At 45.9% G+C, this 23170-nt stretch overlaps 1 protein-coding gene across 1 annotated transcript in view; it reads left to right on the forward strand.

Moving 5' to 3' along the window:
- Nucleotides 1-22844, forward strand: part of LOC141147132 (lactase/phlorizin hydrolase-like) — a 75507-nt gene extending 52663 nt beyond the window's left edge. The window contains exons 12-17 of the mRNA XM_073634260.1: nucleotides 11905-12104; nucleotides 14058-14167; nucleotides 15207-15341; nucleotides 17905-18125; nucleotides 19553-19795; nucleotides 22533-22844. Of these exons, the coding sequence (XP_073490361.1) occupies nucleotides 11905-12104; nucleotides 14058-14167; nucleotides 15207-15341; nucleotides 17905-18125; nucleotides 19553-19795; nucleotides 22533-22777 (1154 nt within the window). The 3' untranslated portion in view covers nucleotides 22778-22844. The remainder of the gene's footprint in view (nucleotides 1-11904; nucleotides 12105-14057; nucleotides 14168-15206; nucleotides 15342-17904; nucleotides 18126-19552; nucleotides 19796-22532) is intronic.
- The last annotated feature ends 326 nt before the right edge of the window (nucleotides 22845-23170 follow it).

A 23170-nucleotide genomic window follows, 5' to 3' on the forward strand; every position in this document is an offset into this window, starting at 1 on the left:
GGGTTTAGTACACGCCCCACACTATATAAGGCCGCCTGCGTGGCGGCGGCGGCCTTGTGTAGTGTGTTGCGGTGGCGGAGAGAGATAGACTGAGAGACATTTGATTTAAGTTAGATTAGGCAGGCGAGTCAGTTAGCCACACTTAAAGTGTATTGTGTGTGTATATATATATATATATGTGTGTATATATATATATATATATATATATATATATATATATATATATATATATATATATATATATATATATATATATATATATGCATCCTAGGTGATATATATATATATATATATATATATATATATATATATATATATATATATGTAGAAAGGCCAGTATGGTGGCCTGAATTTATGGGAGGAGCCCGGGGGGTATTTAAGCAGCCCGCTCACCTGTGGTGCTTGTCGGTTTCCTGTGCGCGATATACGTCACTAGGCCGACTATTCGATATACCAGCGTCCGCAAGTTCTTGCCTCGCAAGTTCCCGTATTCGATATTCCGTACTCAAACCTTCGAAGTCCGCGTTTTTCGTTCGTATTTTGTACCACGCGTCTGGCTTGGCTGTCGCAGGTAAGGTCCCGTCGGACTTTTTCGTTTTCATATCATGTCACTAAACCGTTATTTCAAATTTTCGTTTCACTCGCATTTCACAAACTGCAATGTATATCGCTCGTACGTTCGATATGTTACCCTTTCGACAGCACCGCGACGCAGACGTCGCTTCATTTCTAGCATGTCGGTATTCAAAAACGAAAAAAAAAAAAAAAATATGTATATGCGTCGGTAGACAGCCATAGCGAGTCGCAAATTGCAATTTATCAAGTCAGTTCGATACCAACCATTTCTCATTTCTGAAACATTTCTAAACTCATTTCTGACATTTCAAATCATTTCTCATTTCAGTCACTTACCGCGCTCCGATTCGAATCCAGTCGCACCAAAGGTGCGCCGATTCGTTCCGGTGTGCCCCAGTTATTACGGCCTCATTTCTATACATGCACCAGAGTTACGTTATTGTCAGTCAATTGTACCTCTGCCATGGTTATCATTTCATTTCCACGTATCACGTTCCGACATGAATTCAGTCGCATGAAAAAAAAAAAAAAAAAAAAATGCACCGATTCATCTCGGCGTGCCCCAGGATTGGCCTCATTTCTATACATGCTCCAGAGTTACGTTTATCAGTCAATTGTACCTCTGTCATGGTTATCATTTCATTTCCATGTATCACGTCCCGACATGAATTCAGTCGCATGAAAAACGCATTGATTCGTCTCGGCGTGCCCCAGGATTGGCCTAATTTCTATACATGCTCCAGAGTTACGTTATCAGTCAATTGTACCTCTGTCATGGTTATCATTTCATTTCCATGTATCACGTTCCGACATGAATTTAGTCGCATGAAAAATGCACCGATTCATCCCGGCGTGCCCCAGGATTGGCCTCATTTCTATACATGCTCCAGAGTTACGTTATCAGTCATTTGTACCTCTGTCATGGTTATCATTTCAGTCCCACGTATCACGTTCCGACAGGAATTCAGTCGCATGAAAATGCACCGATTCGTCTCGGCGTGCCCAGGATTGGCCACATTTCTGATACATGCTCCAGAGTCCGGATCATAGCTAAATCGTAGACATCGGGGGATTGACCCATATCTCTGTCATGCAATTTCTACCATTTCACTCCCACAACGCATCACCGTTTCGGAACCAGTCGCATCTGAGGCGCACCATTCGTCACGGCATGCATCACTGGTTCCGATCACATTTCATACCTACACCAGAGCTCGGTTAGTTGCCAGTCGCTAACACGGCACAACCAATTCGAGCCTCGGTCAAAACAATCATTTCTCTCATTTCATTAATACTGCACTCCTATTCGAATCCAGATGCATCAAACAAGCACCGATTCGTCCCAGGAGCACCAATATTTTCAGTTGCCTCATTCCAATACACGCTCCAGAGCCCGGTCCACGGTCGAACAAATCGTGACACGACCAGGCCGCACCTCTGTCATGCAGTTCATTCATTTCACAATCAAGGCAAAACATTTCGAATCATTTTCATTGTCACAAAATTGCAAGCACCATACAAATCATGGCTTCAAGTTACTTAGCAATCCCTTCACGAATTGTCACCTTTCATCTTCCTCAGGTCAGTCAAAGTTCAGTAGGTCCACCCTGCACCAGGTTGGACGATATCCCCCCAGGTAAAAAAAAAAAAAAAAAGGGAGAATAAGTCGGGTAAGTATGACTCAGCGGATCAAAGAAAAAACTTGAAATTCATCTCACCCCCAATAGGTCACAGTCAACCAGGAAATAAAGCTCGAGAGATCCTCACCAGAGCAACCATGTCCCAGGCCGGCAGTGAAGACTTCACGGCCCCTCTATCACCTACTCCGGTCTCAGAAAGCGGCAGCGTGCAATCCCTCAGGGGATGGACTATCCCCAAACTGACGGCAGAGCTCAGACGCAGAGGTGTCCCCTTCCCCGCCACAGCGAGGAAAGGCGAGCTCTTCAAACTCCTCTTCCCCCCACCAGCAGCAGGACCCAGTACCCAACAGGCATCCCTCCAGTCCATATCATCGGCCATCTCACAATTACACACGATGGTGTCATCTCTATCCACCTCAGTTGCAGACGTCCAAGCCAGGGTGGCACTTCTGGAGGCCCGACCGGCCACGGCTGTCCCCGACCCAACTGCAACTCAGACCTTGACACCTCTTCCTACAGGTACCTCAGGCTCAAGCGCCATTGTCTACCCCTCCCACCTGGTCCCAACCAGTATCAGGAAGGACATTTTGGACGGCAAGGACGTCAACCTGGCCTCTCTCCTTATCTCCGTGCATGATTTGGCAGAAAATAAGGCCTACTCCTGGGGCGACATATCGGTGGTCCTTAAAGCCAAAGACCCCAGGCTGAACCGCAAGCTATCAGTCCCCGAATTTACCCTGGCCTTTGGCATGCTCAGAGATGTCTTGTGCTCAGCCACCCCTAGCAGGCGGGAAGAGCTGGACTTATACCTCCATACTGTGGTAGACTTGGGCCACAAGTATGGAGGTTTCGCCTTCTACGATTATCATCGTTCCTTCTCAGCCAAGGCCGCCGCCAGATTCTCACAATTCCAGATCACGACAGATTGGAGTCTCATGGACACAGAGCTCTTCTGCCGCCACTTTGCCGGCTTACGCTCACCTCTGTGTGCAATTTGCCAGTCTTCCACCCACACTGCCACCTGGTGCGCCAATACGGCGATCAGACGGCCCTTCGAGTTCCCCTCTACCTCAGGTACAGTACAGGGCCAGTCGATCCCTGAACCAACGCCTCAGGTGGACAAACTCGGACGCCCAGTCCGAACCGTGGGAGGGGCAGCCATCTGTAACAACTTCAATTATGGGTCCTGCAACTTCAGCCAATGCCGTCTACTTCACATCTGCACTTTATGCCAAAGAGCACACCCTAGGAATTTGTGTGAAGTCAAGCAACACAAGAGGGCATGACTAAGCCGAATCAACATCTTATGGTTAGGACTGTATCTCACTTCACACCCCACCCCTTCCCTGGCCACCTACCTTATCCAAGGCTTCACAGTAGGCTTTCACACCGGCCTCATTGCACTGCCCCACGGTACTCACGAATGCGCCAATCTTCGTTCGGCAGCCATCGACGAACAGGCCATAGATCAGCTCTTACAGGCAGAGGTAGATCGAGACTACGTAATAGGCCCTTTCACTTGCCCCCCTTTCAGCACATGGAGAGTCAGCCCTATTGGGCTTGTCAAGGGCAAATTCTCTAATAAATTGCGTTTGGTGTACGACTTGTCTGCGCCTCATTCTTCGCACATACCCAGTCTCAATTCCCTGATCCCCTCCGAAGAGTTTTCCCTAAAATATTCCTCCGTTGACATGGCAATACAAGCGATCATCAAAGCAGGCACAGGTGCCTGGCTCTCCAAAGCCGACATCTCGGATGCTTTCAAGCTCCTGCCCATCCACCCATCCCTTTGGTGCTGGCACGGCATCAAATGGAAGGAAGCGTATTATTTTGCCACGAAACTCACCTTCGGTTCGAAGAGTAGCCCGTGGCTCTTCGACACGTTCGCACAGTCCCTCGTTTGGATACTATTACACAAGGGTCAATGCCATGAAGTCATCCATTACCTGGATGACTTCCTACTGATAGAACCGCCCAACAAGCCCCCAGGAGATCTCGACAAACTTAGAGCAATTTTTGGAAACCTCAATGTTCCTATCGCCGAGCACAAAGTCGATGGTCCAGCAAACATCATCACCTTTCTCGGGGTCAGCTTGGATACCTGCGCAATGCAGGCCAGTCTCCCCCCCTGACAAATTAACACGCATTAGGGCAGTCCTTCACGACTTTACACACACCAAGGGCTGTACCAAAAAACAGTTGCAGTCTCTCCTGGGTATGCTCAACTTCGCTATGCGAATTATCCCACAAGGCCGCACATTTGTATCACGCCTGCTTAGATTTCTGTCAGAAACTCAAGACCCTGATCAGATTTTGAAATTAGACTCCGCAGCTATAGCGGACCTAGCAATGTGGGAGGAATTCTTGTCCGCCTGGAATGGCATATCTCTATTTATACCTATGGTTTCGATCCATTCACCCCAGGTGGTGACTGACGCTGCAGCCTCCACAGGTTTCGCGGCAATTTTTGGCCATCATTGGTTTTCAGGACCCTGGCCTCAACAGATACTGTTGATACCCGGCTTTTCCCAAACATCTGCCCTCTTTGAGCTTTATCCCATAGTGGCAGCCGCACAACTCTGGGGCCACCACTGGACAGGACAAACCGTAGTCTTCACCACCGACAACCAAGCCACGGCAGACATCATCAACAGAGGCAGGTCCAAGTCCCTAGCAGTCATGTCCTTCCTGCGCAGGTTGGTACAACTGTCTTTACAACATCAGTTCAACATACACTGTGAATTTATACCCGGCAGATACAACTCAGCAGCTGACGCACTATCACGTTTCAATTATCCCTCCTTTTTCAAACAGGTTCCCGATGCCGATCCAATGTCGGCCCCTATCCCCGTCTGGTCACAACTGACCCTGGACTAGTTCAACATCTACACGGAGCTACGCAACTCATAAATAATTCCCTCTCCCGCAACACACTCAAAGCCTACCAGACAGCTTGGAAGGCTTTTAATAAATTTCTCACGTCCTGCCGCAAAGAACCAACAGATATCAAACAGGTACTGGCCTTCACGGCACACTGCCACACGCAGCTGGCCTTATCCTACAACACCATCCGGTTATACCTAGCCGGCATTCAACATTTCATGGCACTTGAAGACCCGACGAAATCGTCACTGTTCTCATCTCACGCTATACGAGCCATCCTAAGGGGAATACAGAAACAACAACCAGTCATCAGCACTAAGCGCTTGCCCATTACAGGGCCCATCTTTAGGGACATGTCAAATATTCTGGCTACATCGCCATTCGGTCTGCTCCCCAGCACGGTCTTACAAGCAGCCATATATTTAGCTTACTATGGGTTCTTGCGGCCTGGCGAATTCACCTCTAACAAACCCACAGACCAAGTACTATGCAGACGACACTTGCTTCGACACCAAGACCACTTTATCCTGCACCTCGAGGTCTCTAAAACCCAGCAAACGGGCTCGGGAGTGAACATCCACCTCTACAGAACCAACAACAGCTGGTGTCCAGTCGCTGTACTCAACCGACTCCTATCTCTCCTGCCTGAGCAACCAGACAGCAGTCCCCTTCTACCATTCCCAGTCAAACCCTTAAACGCCTCTCAGTTTGTGAGTCACATAAGGATACTTCTCCGCAATCTTCACCTTAACCCTAGTCAGTATTCCGGACACTCTTTCCGCATCGGAGCAGCCTCCGCGGCGTCCCGCCACGGGGTGCCAGATCACATCATCAAAAGACTAGGCAGGTGGAAATCAGCCTGCTTCGCCCGGTACATCCCCAATCCACAAACAGAGATGGCACAGGCATTCTCCAAATTGGCTCAATAAATAACTGAAAACCAATAAAATTATAACCCTACCTGAATGTTTTTGCCCCCTTATTTTGGCATACCGGCCATTAGACCAAGGCACACTTTCAGGTCCATTTCATATGGTAAGTCCACACTTTTAGGTCTATTTCCGATGGTAAGTCTTATCTTTACTATAAGTGTTATCTATGTCCATATCGGACATAGGGCTCCGACCATAAGTAGGAAGGCCAGTATGGTGGCCTGAATTTATGGGAGGAGCCCGGGGGGTATTTAAGCAGCCCGCTCACCTGTGGTGCTTGTCGGTTTCCTGTGCGCGATACCCACCCTCCCATCCCCATTTCATAGCATTTCTCAACTATTCATTTCTCTTACAGAATAATCATTTCTTAAACCAGGGTATGCCCCCTTATTTTGGCATACCGGCCATTAGACCAAGACACACTTTCAGGTCCATTTCATATGGTAAGTCCACACTTTTAGGTCTATTTCCGATGGTAAGTCTTATCTTTACTATAAGTGTTATCTATGTCCATATCGGACATAGGGCTCCGACCATAAATATATATATATATATATATATATATATATATATATATATATATATATATATATATATATATATATATATATATATATATATATATATATTGCATTACATACACACACACACTGTATTCAGTTTAGCTAGATCCGTTACTGTTATTCTCTTCCTAATATACTGACACAGGAAGGTGTTTTTACAGTGTTTACAGTTAGTGTACTGTGTCCTTTGCACAGTGTGCACCTAAAGCTACCTGAAGAAAATTGCTGGTGTTATTCTGATCCTATTAATACCACAGGCAGGCAGCTGCAGTATTTACAGTTAGTGTACTGTGTCCTCTGCACAGTGTGCACCTAAAGCTACCTGAAGAAAATTGCTGGTGTTCTTCTGATTCTATTAATACCACAGGCAGGCAGCTGCAGTATTAACAGTTAGTGTACTGTGTCCTCTGCACAGTGTGCACCTAAAGCTACCTGCAGACAATTGCTGGTGTTCTGATCCTATTAGTACCACAGGCAGGCAGCTGCAGTATTTACAGTTAGTGGTACTGTGTCCTTTACACAGTGTGCACCTAAAGCTACCTGCAGACAATTGCTGGTGTTCTCATACTAATAATACTACAGGCAGGCAGTTGATTCTGCTAGCTGCAGTATAATGAGTATATATACACATCCCAGCTTTGTGCAGCTACATCTCACTGCAGGCCATTGGTATGTCTGTAAGGCCAATAAGGAGAGGCAGACAGTCACAAGCCAATAAAAGAGGGCAAGCAGGCTCTGTGTCTAGAGGCAACAGTGCTGGTCGTGGACACGGTGCATCCTTATCGGCATGTGGCCATGGGACATGCGTGTCCCTTTTTTCGGCAGCTGGCCGCGTTGAGCCGCAACATGCCGAAAACTTGGTAGAGTGGATGACCAAGCCATCCTCATCCTTTTCATCCTCTCTCACCCAGTCTCAGGGTACTTTGTCTGGCAAAGCAGCTGCCAACGCGGCCTCTTTCCTCGGCTCAATGGCATCAGTCACTCCTTCCCTAGCCCCACCATGTCCTCCTGAGGAGTCCCCCAAACTGTTTGACCACAGTGTTGGGTACATGCTCCAGGAGGATGCCCAGTGTTTTGAAGGCTCCGATGATGGTACCCAGCTAGAGGAAGGCAGTAACGTGAGCCCAGAGAGAGGGGGTGCCCAAGAAGGACAGCAATCTGGTAGTCATGTTCCCCCAGCTGCAGCATACTGCCAGGTTTGCTCCAGTGATAAGGAGGGAGGGGATGTTGAGGTCACTGACTCCATGTGGGTGCCTGAGAGGAGAAGGAGGAGGCACATCTCCAACGAAGAAGGCTGCCCTCCAGGGGCCAGCTTAAGGGCAGCACACCGACTTCATTACACCGCAGAGCTCCGCATGTGCAGGGCGCTACTGTCTCCACACGTTTACACCGCTGCTATTTGCAATATATGTCTCAAGTGTATCTCGCTTGGCCAAAACATCTCCCGCTTGGGCACCACATGCTTGACCAGACATATGTCGACCTGCCATGCAGTTCGTTGGCAAGCGTACCTAAAAGACCCACACCAAAGAACAAAGCGGACCTCTCCTTGCTCCTCATCAGCTGGGATCTCCAACCCCATTATACCTTCAGTCCTCTCTGAAACCTGCACTGAGAGGAATGAAGGTGTATAATTAGGTGTGTCACAGCCAAGTACTTGCGGGTAATCTGCTAGCAGTACACCGACGTCAGATTGTACCAGGCAAATTTCCCTGCCCCAGCTGCTGCACCGCCGAAAGTAGTTCACTCCCAGCCATCCACATGCCCAGGGGTTGAATGCTAGCTTGGCTGAATTGCTAGCACTTCAACTGCTGCCTTTTCAGTTGGTAGACTCTGCCCCCTTCCGTGAGTTTGTGGAATGTGCGGTTCCTCAGTGGCAGATTCCCAAACGGCACTTTTTCTCAGAGAAGGCGATTCCGGCTCTCTACCGGCATGTGGAAGGCAATTTCTTGGCCTCGCTGGACAGAGCGGTCAGCGGTAAGGTGCATATTACCGCTGACTCATGGTCCAGCAGGCATGGACAGGGACGTTACCTCTCTTTCACGGCACATTGGGCGACTCTGCTGGCAGCTGGGAAGGATGCAGGACAAGGTGCAGTAGTGTTGGAGGTTGTTCCGCCACCACACCTCCAAAATGCTACTACTGGCGACTCTGACACACATCTCTCCTCCACCCCCTCCTCTTCTTCTTCCTCCATGGCCTCTTCCTGCCTTTGTGCTCGGAACCAGCGGTGCTCTGTAGGCAATCAAGGGGCTACGCAAGTACGCAGGCAAAAAGATGCCATGCAGTGCTTGAGCTGGTGTGCTTGGGGGACAGGAGCCACACTGGGGCAGAGATTCTGTCAGCTCTGCAGGGGCAGGCTCAGAGGTGGTTGATGCCACACCAGCTTAAGCCAGGAATGGTGGTTTGCGAAATGGCACCAACCTCCTCTCCGCCCTCCGACAGGGAAAACTGACCCATGTGCCCTGTTTGGCTCACATCCTTAGCTTGGTGGTGCAGCGGTTCTTGGGCAGGTACCCGGGCTTACAGGATGTCCTGAAGCAGGCCAAGAAAGTCTGTGTGCATTTCTGCCGGTCATATAATGCCAGTGCTCGGCTGGCTGACCTCCAAAAGGAATTTAACCTGCCCAAGAACCGCCTCATCTGTGACATGCCCACCAGGTGTAACTCAACGTTGGCCATGCTGCAACATACGTGGCTGGGAGGGGGTGGCTGCGGATCATGTCGTCCTTAGTGACCCAGAGGACTCTGGACCAAATGCCTCAGCAAACCTACGCTGCATGGCCTCCCTGATCCTGCAAAGCCTGCGGAAGGATCCTTGTATTCGTGGTATCAAGGAGAGGGATGATTACTGGCTGGCAACCCTCCTTGATCCACATTACAAGGGTAAGGTTGCGGACCTTATCTTGCCGTCGCAGAGGGAGCAGAGGATGAAACATCTTCAGGAGGCCTTGCAGAAAGGTTTGTGCAACGCGTTTCCAGAGTCTGGGAGGTTACAATTTCCTGATCCTCCTGGACAACGTGTTGCTGAGGCTTCGGTCAGTCACAGAAGGAGCGGTGGAGAAGGTGGCCGTCTGCCCAATGCGTTCAGACAATTTTTTAGTTCGCAGCCCCAAGGTATGATCAAGGTATGATCGGTTTTAGCAACCATCGCCAGCGTCTGATTCACATGATGCAGGAATACCTAGGGGCAAGATCAGACTTGGACACCTTTCCCACCGAGAATCCTCTGGGTTACTGGGTCTTGAGGATGGATCACTGGCCAGAGCTTACACAGTATGCAATTGAGCTACTGGCCTGTCCTGCATCCAGCGCTCTTTCAGAACGCACATTTAGTGCTGCTGGAGGCTTTGTAACCGATCACAGCGTGCGCCTGTCCACCGAATCGGTCGATCGGCTAACCTTCATAAAAATAAATCTTGGATCACCAGCTACCAAGCACCTGATGCTGATGTAACTGAATAATTTAGTTTTTTAATGTGAGATCCCTTCAAGACTGCCTATGCCGATGCTGAGTGACTATCCTGCTATGCTGAGTGACAATCCTCTTCCTCCTCAATTTTCATGCTGTTAGCTTGTAAGAACATTTTTGGTTCTGGGCACCGCCACCAGTGGCTAAGGCCCAATTTTTCTGCCCCTGTTTAACAGGGGTGTGTAATTACAATTTTTGATGCAATACTTTGCAGCAGGGCTCATTCCTGTGGTCCAACTTTAGTATCTGTGAGGGGTTGCAGTGTTGTGGCACCAGCACCAGTGCCCAAGGCCCAATTTTTCTGCCCCTGTTCAACAGGTACATGTAATTACAATTCTTGATCTAATATTTCACAGCAGGGCCCGTTCCAGTGCCCACCAAGAGTAACTGTGAGGACTTACAGTGTTGTGGCACCAGCACCACCACCACCACAGGCCCAATTTTTCTACCACTGTTCAACAATAGCATGTAATTACAATTCTTGATCTAATATTTCACAGCAGGGCCCATTCCTGCGCCCACCAAGAGTAACTGTGAGGGCTTACAGTGTTGTGGCAACACCAACACCTAAGGCCCCAATTTTTGCAGAGTATATAGGGCAGGCCCTACTTCCAAACATCCAACTTACAAACAACTCCTACTTGCAAACGGAAGGAGACAACAGGAAGTGAGATGAAATCTACCCCTAGGAAGGGAAATTCTCTCCTGTAAGAGTTAATATGGGAAAACATGTCTCATCCCCACTGATGCTTCATCACCAATCCTTGTTTCACTAAAAACCCCAAATTTTCAAAAAACATTTGTCATTGGGACAGAAAGTGAGATGAACTCTTTTGAAGAGGTGCACAGACAGCAAAACAAAATGTTACAGGTGTGATAACCCTTCCCTATTTTTTCCAAAAAGCTTAAAAATAGATTTTTTGGCTGGAGCTACACTTTAAAAATGTACCAGTTCAAAATTACAAACAGATTCTACTTAACAACAAACCTACAGTCCCTGTCTTGTTTGCACCGCCTGTATACTGCTATTCAGAGTAAATAGGGCCTGGGGGTCCCACACCTTTCTTTTTTAAATTTGGGTGCGGGGTTCCCCTTAATATCCATACAAGGCCCAAAGGGCCTGGTAATGGACTGGGGGGGGTACCCATGCCGTTTGTCTCACTGATTTTCATCCATATTGCCGGGACCCGACATTACATTAAAGCCGCAAGCAGTTTTAAATTACTTTTATTCCTTTACAAATGTCATTTTGTGCAGGGACTGTTCTAAGCACGGGAAACACGCGCCACTTTACAGGCATACTATAGACACCCCCCAGGTACGATATTTAAAGGAATATTTCACTTTTTTTTTTTTTCATTTTAAGCATTATTAAACTCGCTGCTCCTGAAAAAACGGCTGTTTTTAAAACTTATTTTTGCATTGATGCATGTCCCCTGGGGCAGGACTCGGGACTCCAAACCCTTTTTAGGACAATAACTTGCATATTAGCCTTTAAAATTAGCACTTTTGATTTCAAACGTTCGAGTCCCATAGACTTTAATGGGGTTCTAAAGTTTGCGTGAACTTTCGGTCCGTTCGCAGGTTCTGGTGCAAACCGAACCGGGGGGTGTTCGGCTCATCCCTACCCCCCCAGTGGCAGCGGTTCCATTGACAAACATAGAGGGTAAATCTCCCCATTGGGACCACAGACCACAATAAAAAATAAAAAACAGGTAGCATTACCCTTGACCACTCTATCCAAAGCTAAACTTTTGCCATTGGTTAATTTTGGTATAAAATGATACATGCGCTTTGAGGTGACCCTGTTGATCGGTAATGTTCTCTTTCCATTACTAGGCATTTATTCCCCTGGTGTTGCGGTGTATGTGGCAGGACACAACCTATTAAAGGCTCATGCTGAGGCCTGGCACTTGTACAATGACAAATACAGAGCCACACAGGGGGGACAAATCTCCATCACTATCAACTGTGACTGGGCCGAACCCATCAACCAATACAAGCAGGAAGATGTGGATGCGGCACGAAGATACTTGCTGGTACGTTGTATTTGTTTGAAAAATAAAGCGGTATTAAACCCAAAACCAAAAATTGTATATATTGCAGCTTTAAACACCCTTCCCCCCTCCAATGCCACATTTGGGGATGAGAGGGTACCTGGTTTTGACACTTCCAGGTAAGATTGCCGATCTACAACATTTCCATCGGACCAAGCTGTCCTGCAGATGTAGCAGTTAGGCCGCATTCATGTCTAAGCGTTCCGGGAATGCAGGTGGAGACGTGCATTTATGACCGCATTTCCAGAAACGTGCAAAAAAAAAAGTGGCAGAATTCATTACGCGCTTACTATGCCATTATTAAGCAGTCCTGCATTTTTTTTTGCAAGTGTATTGTGCGTCAAATTATGTTTGGCTCCATGCCAAAAAGAGGTAGATTAGCTACTTTGGCACATTTGTTGTGCATAGGGCAACCCTGTCAACTGGGCTGCCCTATGCTGTCATGTGACAAATGCATCTAAAAACTTGATGCATCATGAAGGTGTGAATATGGTGTTTTGCATGGCTGTGTTTTTTCTTGCCAACTCCTCCTTCCCATCCATAAACAGTCCAGCCATTTTGCTTACCCAGGGAGCTTGGGAGTCATTTGATTTTAAGGGTCATCGCCTTGTGATTTAATCAGCCCTTCAGGTGTCTTAAGAAGATGCTTAGCATCTCCCAGAGACTCATGAGATGCTTTAACTGCCTACCGAACATGATGGGGGGCTATTTTTTGCCATGCAGCAATGCAAATCATTGCAGCTGCATTATGTGCATACCCTCATAAGGCTTGGAGCGTTGCTTAGACAAATGGGGGGGGGGGGAGCAAGCGTAAACTAGGATCAGCAGGGAGTGGTAAAATGGTCTGTGCTCTATAGTTTCATATGATAAATGTACCAGTAGGTATTCATCTTCAGTTTTATTCTAAACAGGTGAACAATTAGAGCGGAACTCCACCCAAAAGGGGAAGCTCCGCTTGGTCAACCCCCCCCTCCACTGCCACATTTGGCACATTTCCAGTCTCCCCTCCTCCCCCGCTGCCTTCTGGGACACACACAGGTCCCATAAGATGGCGGGACCATTCATAAAACGCAGCACGACTCGCGCATGCGGAGTAGGAAACCGGCTGTAAAACGTAAAAGGCTTCACTTTTTACGTTTCCATTACTTACAATGCAGGCGCCTTCACCCGAAGCGGATTGACGAATTGGCTTGGGGTGCCGACATCGCGGACTCCCTGGACAGGTAAGTGTCCTTATATTAAAAGTCAGCAGCTAACGTATTTGTAGCTGCTGACTTATTTTTTTTTCCAGGCTGGAGCTCCTCTTTAAGAATTGGCCAGGGTCAGGTTTTATTCTGTTCAAAAGCTGCTATAGAGAAGACATTGATGACTCAAGCTGTAAACTTGCAGTCAATTGGTCTCATTGCTCCTGCTTGCAGAACAGATACTCCCCTCCTCAAGCCCTGGATTTCACTGGGGCAACTCTCAGCTATAGTCACCTCTTTACACAGAACATTTTTATGATTTCTTCAGTCAGGCATAAATAAATAATGTTATAGTAGACGACTGAACATCTAGTGATGATTAGTGAAAAAATGTGTAGCCAATCAAAATACAAAAAAAGGCCTCCTCTTTGTTTCTTCCGCCTGCTGTGCCTCAGCCTCATTCACATTGGTGTACTACAATGTACACCCCTGCGAGTGCCCTGTTTGCCCACACAGGGATGCACAGGTGTTCCGTGAATCCCTGTGCAGGAAGTCCCATTCATGTCAATTGGGATGCAGCAGGTGCATGGACACAGCCGTTGCTCCAAATCTGACAGCCGTCTGGGTTTGAGTGCACAACCCCCAACGCAGACAGTTTAGGCCTTATAGTAAGTCCAGTCCTGTGTCTATTGCATTATTTAGATAATAGATTTTTATCACATAAATAATAGTTCTTTACTTTTTGCCTTAGTTTTTTTGTGGTTGGTTTGCATACCCAATATTCAAAACCGGGGATTACCCTGAAGTCATGAAGAAGAATGTGCGGGAGAGGAGCCTTGCCTTTGGATTGCCTAAAAGTCGGTGAGCATTTCGTGTTCCATGTCACCTGAATACAGTATGCATAGGATTACATGACACATGAGACCAGTATGCAGAGAGACCTTTGTTAAATGCTTCATGACATATGAGCACAGCATGCAGAGAGACCTCTGTAAACTAATACAAAGATAAGAGTGTCGCTCAAAGCTCCAAAGTTTTCAATCCAGTGATTCCCACATACGGATGGTTGAAGCTCCAAAGGGGCCTGTCCTACCCGGATAGATAGACAACAAGCAGAAGAAGATAGGAGCGCACTCTGATGCTGCCCAATTCTAATACTTTAAAACAAGTTTCAGCTTTTCCTCTTCCCAGACCACGCCCCTCTAACGCATTTCACCCACTCCTGGGCTTAGCCGTAGCAAGACATGACACATGAGCACAATATGCACAGCTAAATTTGTTACATGTCAAAAGAGCACAGTAAGCATGGGCACCTTTGTTACATGTCATATAACTCATGAGTACAGTATATGCAGGAACCTTTGTTACATGTCACGTGATACATGAGTACAGTATATGCAGGGAACTTTGTTACATGACACATGAGTACAGTATGCACATAGACCATTGTTAAATGACACATGACATTTGAGTACAGTATGCACACATGTAACACATGAGCATGAAATGGCTGCTTCATAGTGCACATGTGCGCTGCAGCCCCATTCATTCCTATTGGACAGCTGTATTCCAGGCCACCATTTGTGGCAGCAGGTTTTTACATGGGAATGAACTGGGACGTGACCCACATTTGTGGTACTAAGTGGCCATTTTTGGGAGAAAAGCTATGTGGTTCTAAAGCAGGGTAGCACAGTGCAGATCATTAATCAGGGCTAAGGGACATATGAGACTTAAGCCGGGTACACCCTACAGTTGGCTGAGAGCACTGATCGGGAGTCGGTTGGATGCTGGCATTCTGCCCTTTTGTACGGGGCTTTAGTGGAAAGCACTCAGAGTGCGAGGAGTTAATCATGGACAACTGAGTGTCTTTTAATGTTATGTTTTTGTTTTTTTACCACAGTTTGCCAGAGTTCACAGAAAGTGAGAAACAAAGGATTAAAGGGACATGTGATTTCTTTGGCCTTAACCACTACACTACAGTCCTGGCGGGGCGAGCTGTCTATGACCTTGAATACCAGGCTTACCAAGGAGACAGGTAAATCTCAAAACAGGGACATTATTGTAGTCGTTCAACATTAATGAAATATACACCGTGAATCGGACAGGCTGCCTGACACTTCTGCTCAGTAGAGGGTGACCTGTTCTGCAACATATTTGACCATTGGTGGTGAATTGACCAGATGGTTGACCTGTGTTTGGATCACCTCTGCCTTTGCAGGTTGTTAGTGTAGCACTAACTCTCAGTGGAGCTGCTAATTTAAACGGGTCTGTTACCTTCATTCTGCTTCCCTCTGTTTCACCGGCACCGGGTCTAGGGTCCCGTTGAGTTTACTGATGGACGACACACGCACCAACACTGGAGTACGTTTTCAATGCTTTATTAACACAAACGATTTGGGAAGTAGCAGGAAAGAGGTAGAAAGGAAACTTGCAGAAGAAACTCAAATGTTCCTTAGTAGGGTTCTCTTGATACAATGTCCTGGTAGAATTCAAATACTATTTAGAATGCGTTCCCCTCATGAGACACACTCTTTGCTCGTCTGGATAGGCCTCTCTCACCGGTCTAGCAGCCAACACACAGCACGAATCGAAAGTCTCTGTCACAGACTTGTTTAGGAATAAAATCCGTACGATCCTCTGCCACAGGATGTATAGATTTTCTGTAGTGAAAGTCAGCCACAGTGCTTGAAGCTTTAAGCCAAGCCGGTAACACTATGCTGTATAGATGCTTTTGGATACGTCCTCCAACCGAGTCACCAGGCCCCTCTACAGACCAGCACGTTGCGTGATCTCTCCAAGATGGGTCCTCCCTTGGGATCTTCTCGGTTGTCCAGCTTCGTCACACAGGACCGACAGCTCAGGACCATTCCTCGGCCGCGGTGGTAGGCCCCAGACAAGCCTCTGGACCCACCTCTGCGCCGCAGCATCGTGGGCCTCCCAATTGGAGGACCACGAAACAGCTCCTTAACGCATACCTGTCGGCCAGGAGGGCCAGCAGGTGGCTGTAAAACGAACCCAAAACTATGGCGTCTGTCCCATAAATACCCTCGCCCAGAATTCAACTCGGAGGACCACCTCCACCGAGCTTGTCCCCGGGACAGAGGAGCATCCATACGCTTCAACACGTTGCCTTTCCAACCCTGACCAGTGGTAACAGCGACACCCACCGGTCAGCACGGAAACATACACAATGTCAGCCAAGCTGGAACAGAGGCAAACTTTACCTTAATAACGGACAATTCACTAAATTTACCTAACATGCGGTAGATCGTAAATCTACCAGCGCTACATTAGTATCAGCAGAGAACTGGCATTTCAAAACACAAAGCAAACTAAAGGTCATTTTGAATAATAAATCCCAGTTAAATCACATTTTCACATATATGACACTATGAAGTTGATTTACTAAAATTGGAGAGTGCAAAATCTGGTGCAGCTGTGCATGATAGCCAATTAGATCCTAACGTCAGCATGTTTAATTAACCTTTGACAAAAAAAAAAAAAGGAAGCTGCACCAGAATTGGCACTCTCCGGTCGTGGCAAATCCACCCCTATGGGAGAGATTTACTAAAACAGGTACACACAGAATCTGCTGCAGCTGTGCATGGTAGCCAATCAGCTTCCAACTTTATCTTTTTACACTAAGCTTTGACAATAAAACCTGGAAGCTGATTGGTTTTTATATAGAACTGCACCAGATTTTGCACATTCCTGCTTTAGTAAATCTCCCCTATGTGTGCTAGTTAGCAATGATGGTGGTGGGCTTCTGTTCAACTCCAACGCTCCCACAGGGCACAATGCAAGTTACACCATCAGTAAAATAAATACAACTGATCTAAGCAGGACTTTAGTTGGCAAAGCCAGTTATCAGACTGAAAAAAAGGACACCATACTGGAAAAATGTCTGATGTTGTCCAGTGGTGAAAAAAGTAGAATAACAATGGCAGTTGGCTGTGTTTCCCAGTTACTTCTTTGCTAGTCATATTTTTACAAAATAAGAATCAAATAAACAATAATAAACTGTAGAAGTGATCTTAAAATAAATCTGTCCATATTTATTTAAAAGGTCTGTCCATATTTAATTGTTTTTGCAAAATCCTGAAGAATTAAACCTCCAACTGGGTTTTTTATATCTGTCATAGCCTCAAGCTGTGGCAGTGAGATGTCTGTGCTTACATACCCAGCCATACACACCAGATACAGGTTTAGCAAGGTGGTCCAACTGTTCCTGATGTTTATAGTTTGGGGAACACAACTGGGAGAACGGAAACACCTAAATGTGGGCTAGAGCAGACCCAGGGTCTAGCAGGGAAATCTCACAATTGGGGGCCTTAGGAAGCCAACAGATGTCACTACGGCACTGCTGCAACTTTAATATTGTCTTTGGATGGACCAGCCCTTTAAAATCATGCATATGAAAATCAGGAAATTCAAATGGCCTGTATTTGGAGAATGAGCACTTCTCCCAAATTCCTCCCTTTAGCACTTGCCGGCCAACTTTTGTCTAAACCTTTACCCTACACTGCTGGCTTTCAGGAGGCCTGGATGTGTATAAGATGGCGGTCTGTCCAACTAATAGATGTGTTTTATCATGACAGAGAAATCTACACATGGAGTGACCCCACCTGGCTTGGGTCAGGCAGCGTCTGGCTAAGGATGAATCCTGTTGGCCTGCGAAGGTTATTAAACTGGATGAAGGAGGAATTCAACAACCCCCCCATCTATATAACTGAGAATGGAATATCTGAACAAGGGACAAACTTGAAAGACGTATGGAGAGAACACTACTACAGATATTATATCAACGAGGCCATGAAAGGTACAGAACAGAAGAATTTTCTCATAACTGAGCATATCATTGAGAAATATAATAAAATGAATAAAAATACATAACCAGAGGCTACCATCAGGGAATAAATGTTGAAATGGTCAGTAGTAAAACTCCCATCTGTCTGAGGTGGGAAAGAAGGATACTTTTTAGCAGAAATTGTTTAGGGAAAGGACATACAGTATCCTTGTCATACATGCACCCCCTCATCCTCCAACCACCTTGATTATTTTAAGTGTATCTAAAGCCAAGGCCCAGAGACCAATGTCAATGAGAAGGGTTATCAACAATCCACAACATTTTTTTTCTGAAAAAACATGACAATTTTTTTGCATTCTTGTGGGATTCACATACAGTTCTGTGCAGTGCAATTTTAGCCCATTCTTTTTGAATGGGCTGAAATCGCATCACACCCGAAGTAGTAGAAACTCACCGTAACCGGATCGTATGGTACTTCTGTACCATGTGATCCAGTGCGGGCAAACACACCACAAACACGCACAAAACACAGGTTTCCTGCAACGTATTTTGTTGTGAACAGGCCCTATAAGGATTTTGTTGTTAGTATAGAGAGTCCACTAGATGGCACACAATATAATATATCCATTTTGTGGGTCCTCTTATGGAGTACCCCTAAAACCTTATATCTTACACTTTATTGACAACAGTATGCTGGCTTTCAGCTGAGCTCTCAACCTTCCATGGCCTTTTTAGGAGTTAGGAAAGTTTTTCCGAGGGGTCCTAGAAAGAAGTGAAGACCCAAAAAAGGGAAAGAGTCTAGCCAAAACTTCACTGAAAATGGAAGAACACCTTTTTGATGCGGTTAAGTTTTACATTTAGGTATTAAAGAATGCTTCCTATTCGTTTTTACAAAGTAAAGTTAGTGGAGAAATGCTGGCCAAGTCTTATGCAGCGTACACACGGTCAGACTTTTCGACCAGACTGGTCCGACGGACCGAGTCCAGCGGACAATCCGATCATGTGTGGGCTTCATTGGACCTTCAGCTGACTTTTCCAGTCGAAAATCTGACGGACTTTAGATTTGGAACATGCTTCAAATCTTTACATCGTAACTCTGCCGGACCCAGAAATCCGCTCGTCTGTATGCTAGTCCGACGGACAAAAACCGACGCTAGGGCAGCTATTGGCTACTGGCAATCAACTTCCTTATTTTAGTCCGGTGTACGTCATCACGTACGAATCTGTCGGACTTTGGTGTAATCGTATGTAGGCAAGTCCGTTCATCAAAAAGTCTGTCGGAAGTCTGTCAAAAGTCCGTTGAAAATCCGTCGGAAAGTCTGTTGGACCAGTCCGGTCGAAATGTCCGCCCGTGTGTACGCGGCTTTAGTGGTTAAATCTAGATTAGGAAAAACAAATCTGACATTTTAAAATTATTGTCTATGTTTTTTCCCACACAGCTGCAAAACTGGATGGGGTGGACCTGCGTGGGTACTCAGCTTGGAGTCTCATGGATAACTTTGAGTGGGCTAGTGGTTACGCAGAACGCTTTGGTTTGTACTACGTCAACTTCTCAGACCCGGCTCTGCCTCGCATTCCCAAGGACTCTGTCAAATTCTACAGATCCATTATTAGGTGTAATGGTTTCCCCAATCCCCGGAATATCTCTCATCCTTGTTTCCAACCAGAGAATTGGCCTGAAGGTGAGTCAGGGGGTGTTTTGTGTGACCTAACTGGGTTGTTGTCATGTAAGGCATAGTGACTAAAATAAGGAGACCTTGCTGTCTCTGTTAAAGCGGTAGTAAAGGCAAAGGCAATTGCATAATGCATTATGAAATACTTACCTTAGAACGAAGCCCTCGAGTGGCGCACTGTCACCGCTGAGAGAGTTGACATCTTACCCTGGCCTTTCTTCTGGGTTTGCGGTCTACGGGGCTGTGAGTGGCTGGAGCCGTGATAACGTCACGGTATGCCAGAACTTCAGAGCACATGCGCCGGTTACGTCACTGGCTGCATCCAGGGGGAATATCTCCTAAACAGTGCACGTTTAGGACATATTCATTACCTACAGGTAAGCCTTGTTATAGCGGACTTTCACAAAGCGGACTTTACTACTGCTTTAACTGTCATTGAGAAATAGGTAGGACTTGTCTGTTGCTTGTACATCCTTTTCTTGTGTCTAATCACCACAAGACAACAGGGGGAGCTGGGATTTTTAGCAGTTGTAGGGACGCCTTTTAGCAAAAAGAATGTAGGCGAAGAACTCGCACCGCCATACCACCAGTGAATTATGAAGAATTACAGTATTACTCAAAAATTAAGCACTTTTTTCACCTCTACGTTTTTTTTATACTGATTTTTCAAAGTAACAAATGCAATAATTTAGAGGTTTGATGAACAGTTTAGTGCAGTATAGCACTTTTAATAGATAAATGGGACCTCTTAGATCTAGACCCCTTTCTGCTGTCACATAGACCTGAACACTTCTCATTTCCTGGGCAGGTGAGAAGTAAACATTCCTCATTAATGTCTCCTTTTAATTGAATGGGGGAAAAGGAGGGGGCAGATTTATTATAGGGTTTTTCAATGTACTGTATGTCTGTCACTTTCTTCATTTCCAAAAATTCGTATTATTTATATTTCAAGAACAGTACAACGTGATATACGTTTCATTGAACACATCAAGTAATATAAAATGTTTCCCATACAATACAAGCAAGAGAAAAAGACAAGACGTTTTTGGTGGTCAAGGAAAGCAGTTAAAGAGCTTCTGGGTACCATTACATCAGCTGAGGTCTGTCATTCCACTAACATAGAGGTGACCCTCCTCGTATGTCTCCGGGGCTTACCCACTAGGTGGCATTATAATGCTTGTTGACGGGTGCTTCTTAAGATTCACTTGAGCGAGAGAGTAGATAAGGTTGTATAGTCGTGTCCAAAATCGTTTCGGGCATGTCCATCAAATCTGGAGTGGTGTACCCTCCTGGCCACACCCTCTGAAACAGTGTGGAGAAGCCCCCCGGGACATAGGATACCACCAATGACTTATCAACTGACCAATGACATCATCAGTTGATAAGGAGGATGTCAGTCGCCTGTATAGCGTCCTTGTTTGACCCTCCCCTGCCTCTCTCCATCTGCTTTGGGGTCACATTAGCTGAGTGATGGAGAAAAACTGAGGAAGAAGAGAAACATTGGAAAACTAGTCAATACCAGTTTGCACCTCTAACTTTGGGTCTCCTACGTATGTGAATGTTGCTGTATTATGTAAAACAATTAGAATAGTGTTTACATTTCAGAATGGGTGCCTCAAGACTGTCCATAATTTTAAAGGGTGCCTTGACTTAAAAAAGGTTGAGAAACACTGCCACATACCATCTCAACATCACTTTATAATTGGTTTCTATGACGGAGGTTTAATATAGGTCCTGAAGGTACACTGTGCCAGCTTGTACCAGTCATCCAGCTCAAGTATCTCACCCATATCTCGCTCCAATTTCTCCATTTAAGGCAACTTGGTAGATGTAGAGGTGAGTATGGTGTAAATCTTATATATATAGCCCTGCAGCTTGTCATAATTCCTGCATAGGTGTTATTTTGATGTAAAAGTGGTCAGGTCAGAATTACTTTTTAAAGACCTTAAAAAATGTGCTATCTGAGTATATCAAAAAAATTCTGTAGAAGGTAGCTGATACTTGTACTGCAAGAATTGTTTTTACACGATGCCCCTTTTGTCACATAAATCTGCAATTTGCAACAAGCTCTTGTTGGTCAACCAGTTAAAGTTTTGTGGAGTTAGGCCCAGGGTGAAAGCGGGAGTTGTGGGAATAGGAGGCTATTCATGGATCTGAATTTATAGGTAGTCAACAACCTATCCCATAAATTGAGCAAAAAGGATCGAGTTGGACGGAGGATAACAGGTCTGCCCTTAGCCAACACATCAAGTGACTAATCTTTCTGGATGGGTGAAGAGAAGACTCCAATTTTATCCATAAAGGAAAGGACTTCTGTGTATGAAATCTTATTAGCTGTGCCAATTGTGCAGCCTGGAAATACTTGGCTAAGTCGTCTGCCACTTTTTTATACTAGGGTTATCTGTTCTGATAACATGTAAGCATGCTTGCCAGTGTGGCAAGTGTGGCTGCTGATTGATTGGCTGCCTGAGCAGCAAATCTGCGCCTCGGACTCATCCAAATCCATCCCCTTGCCGTGGATGAAAACAGGAAGCAGCTGGAAGGATCAAGTCCGTAGAATGCAGGGAGATTATGCCACTTGTAGGTTTATCAGCACCTGAATTGCAGTTTTTAAATAGTCAGCAGTGGGGATCGGGGAGTTGTATAATATGGCTGTAGGTCACTCGACATAAGGACAAATCAGCTTGAAAAATATTTTTTAAAGAATAGCTAAGCTTCTTACTAAAGATCTTGTTTTGCTCTGCAGATACAACCACCAGCACATCAAGCACCAGCAGCACCACCAGGAATACTCAGGCAGGCGGCAGCCCAGAACCCACCAAGAAAACAGAATCTGTCAGTTTCCTGGGATTGGACATCTCTATGAAAGATGCCTCCACTGCCTTGTACGTGGAGTTTGCCCTGCTACTCACTTCTGTCTTGGGCATTATTTTATCTATTGTGATGTACATTAAAAAAGGCAAAAATTCAGTTAAAACTGAAACATTCTAACTGTGTTTGTAACTAATGTATAATGTTATATAAAAGATCTTCCTGAATGGCCTGAAATAAACTGATTCCAAACAAAAATCGCATTTTTGTTTATTTGTCTGATACTTTGTATGGTCAACCACATAGTCATCCCAAATGTAATATACAAGTAAACCCAAAGCATAACAAATTCCTTCTCAGGTTCAAGGCACCTCTAGGTGTATACTCCTGTTTCCATATTTTTTGTAGAGCGCCCCAGAAGCTTAAAATCGCGAGGTACCGTACATAGAAAATTGCAACCATAGCAATCATGGTTCCTGTGTAGCCCTTCCCCTTCATGCTGCCTTTGCCCAACTATTGAGGAGGATATGAATGACATTGCTGGCCAAAGAAGGATGCAGTGGGTAGGAATGA

The sequence above is a fragment of the Aquarana catesbeiana genome, linkage group LG06, assembly GCF_042186555.1.
Source record: "Aquarana catesbeiana isolate 2022-GZ linkage group LG06, ASM4218655v1, whole genome shotgun sequence".
Lineage (NCBI taxonomy): Eukaryota > Metazoa > Chordata > Amphibia > Anura > Ranidae > Aquarana > Aquarana catesbeiana.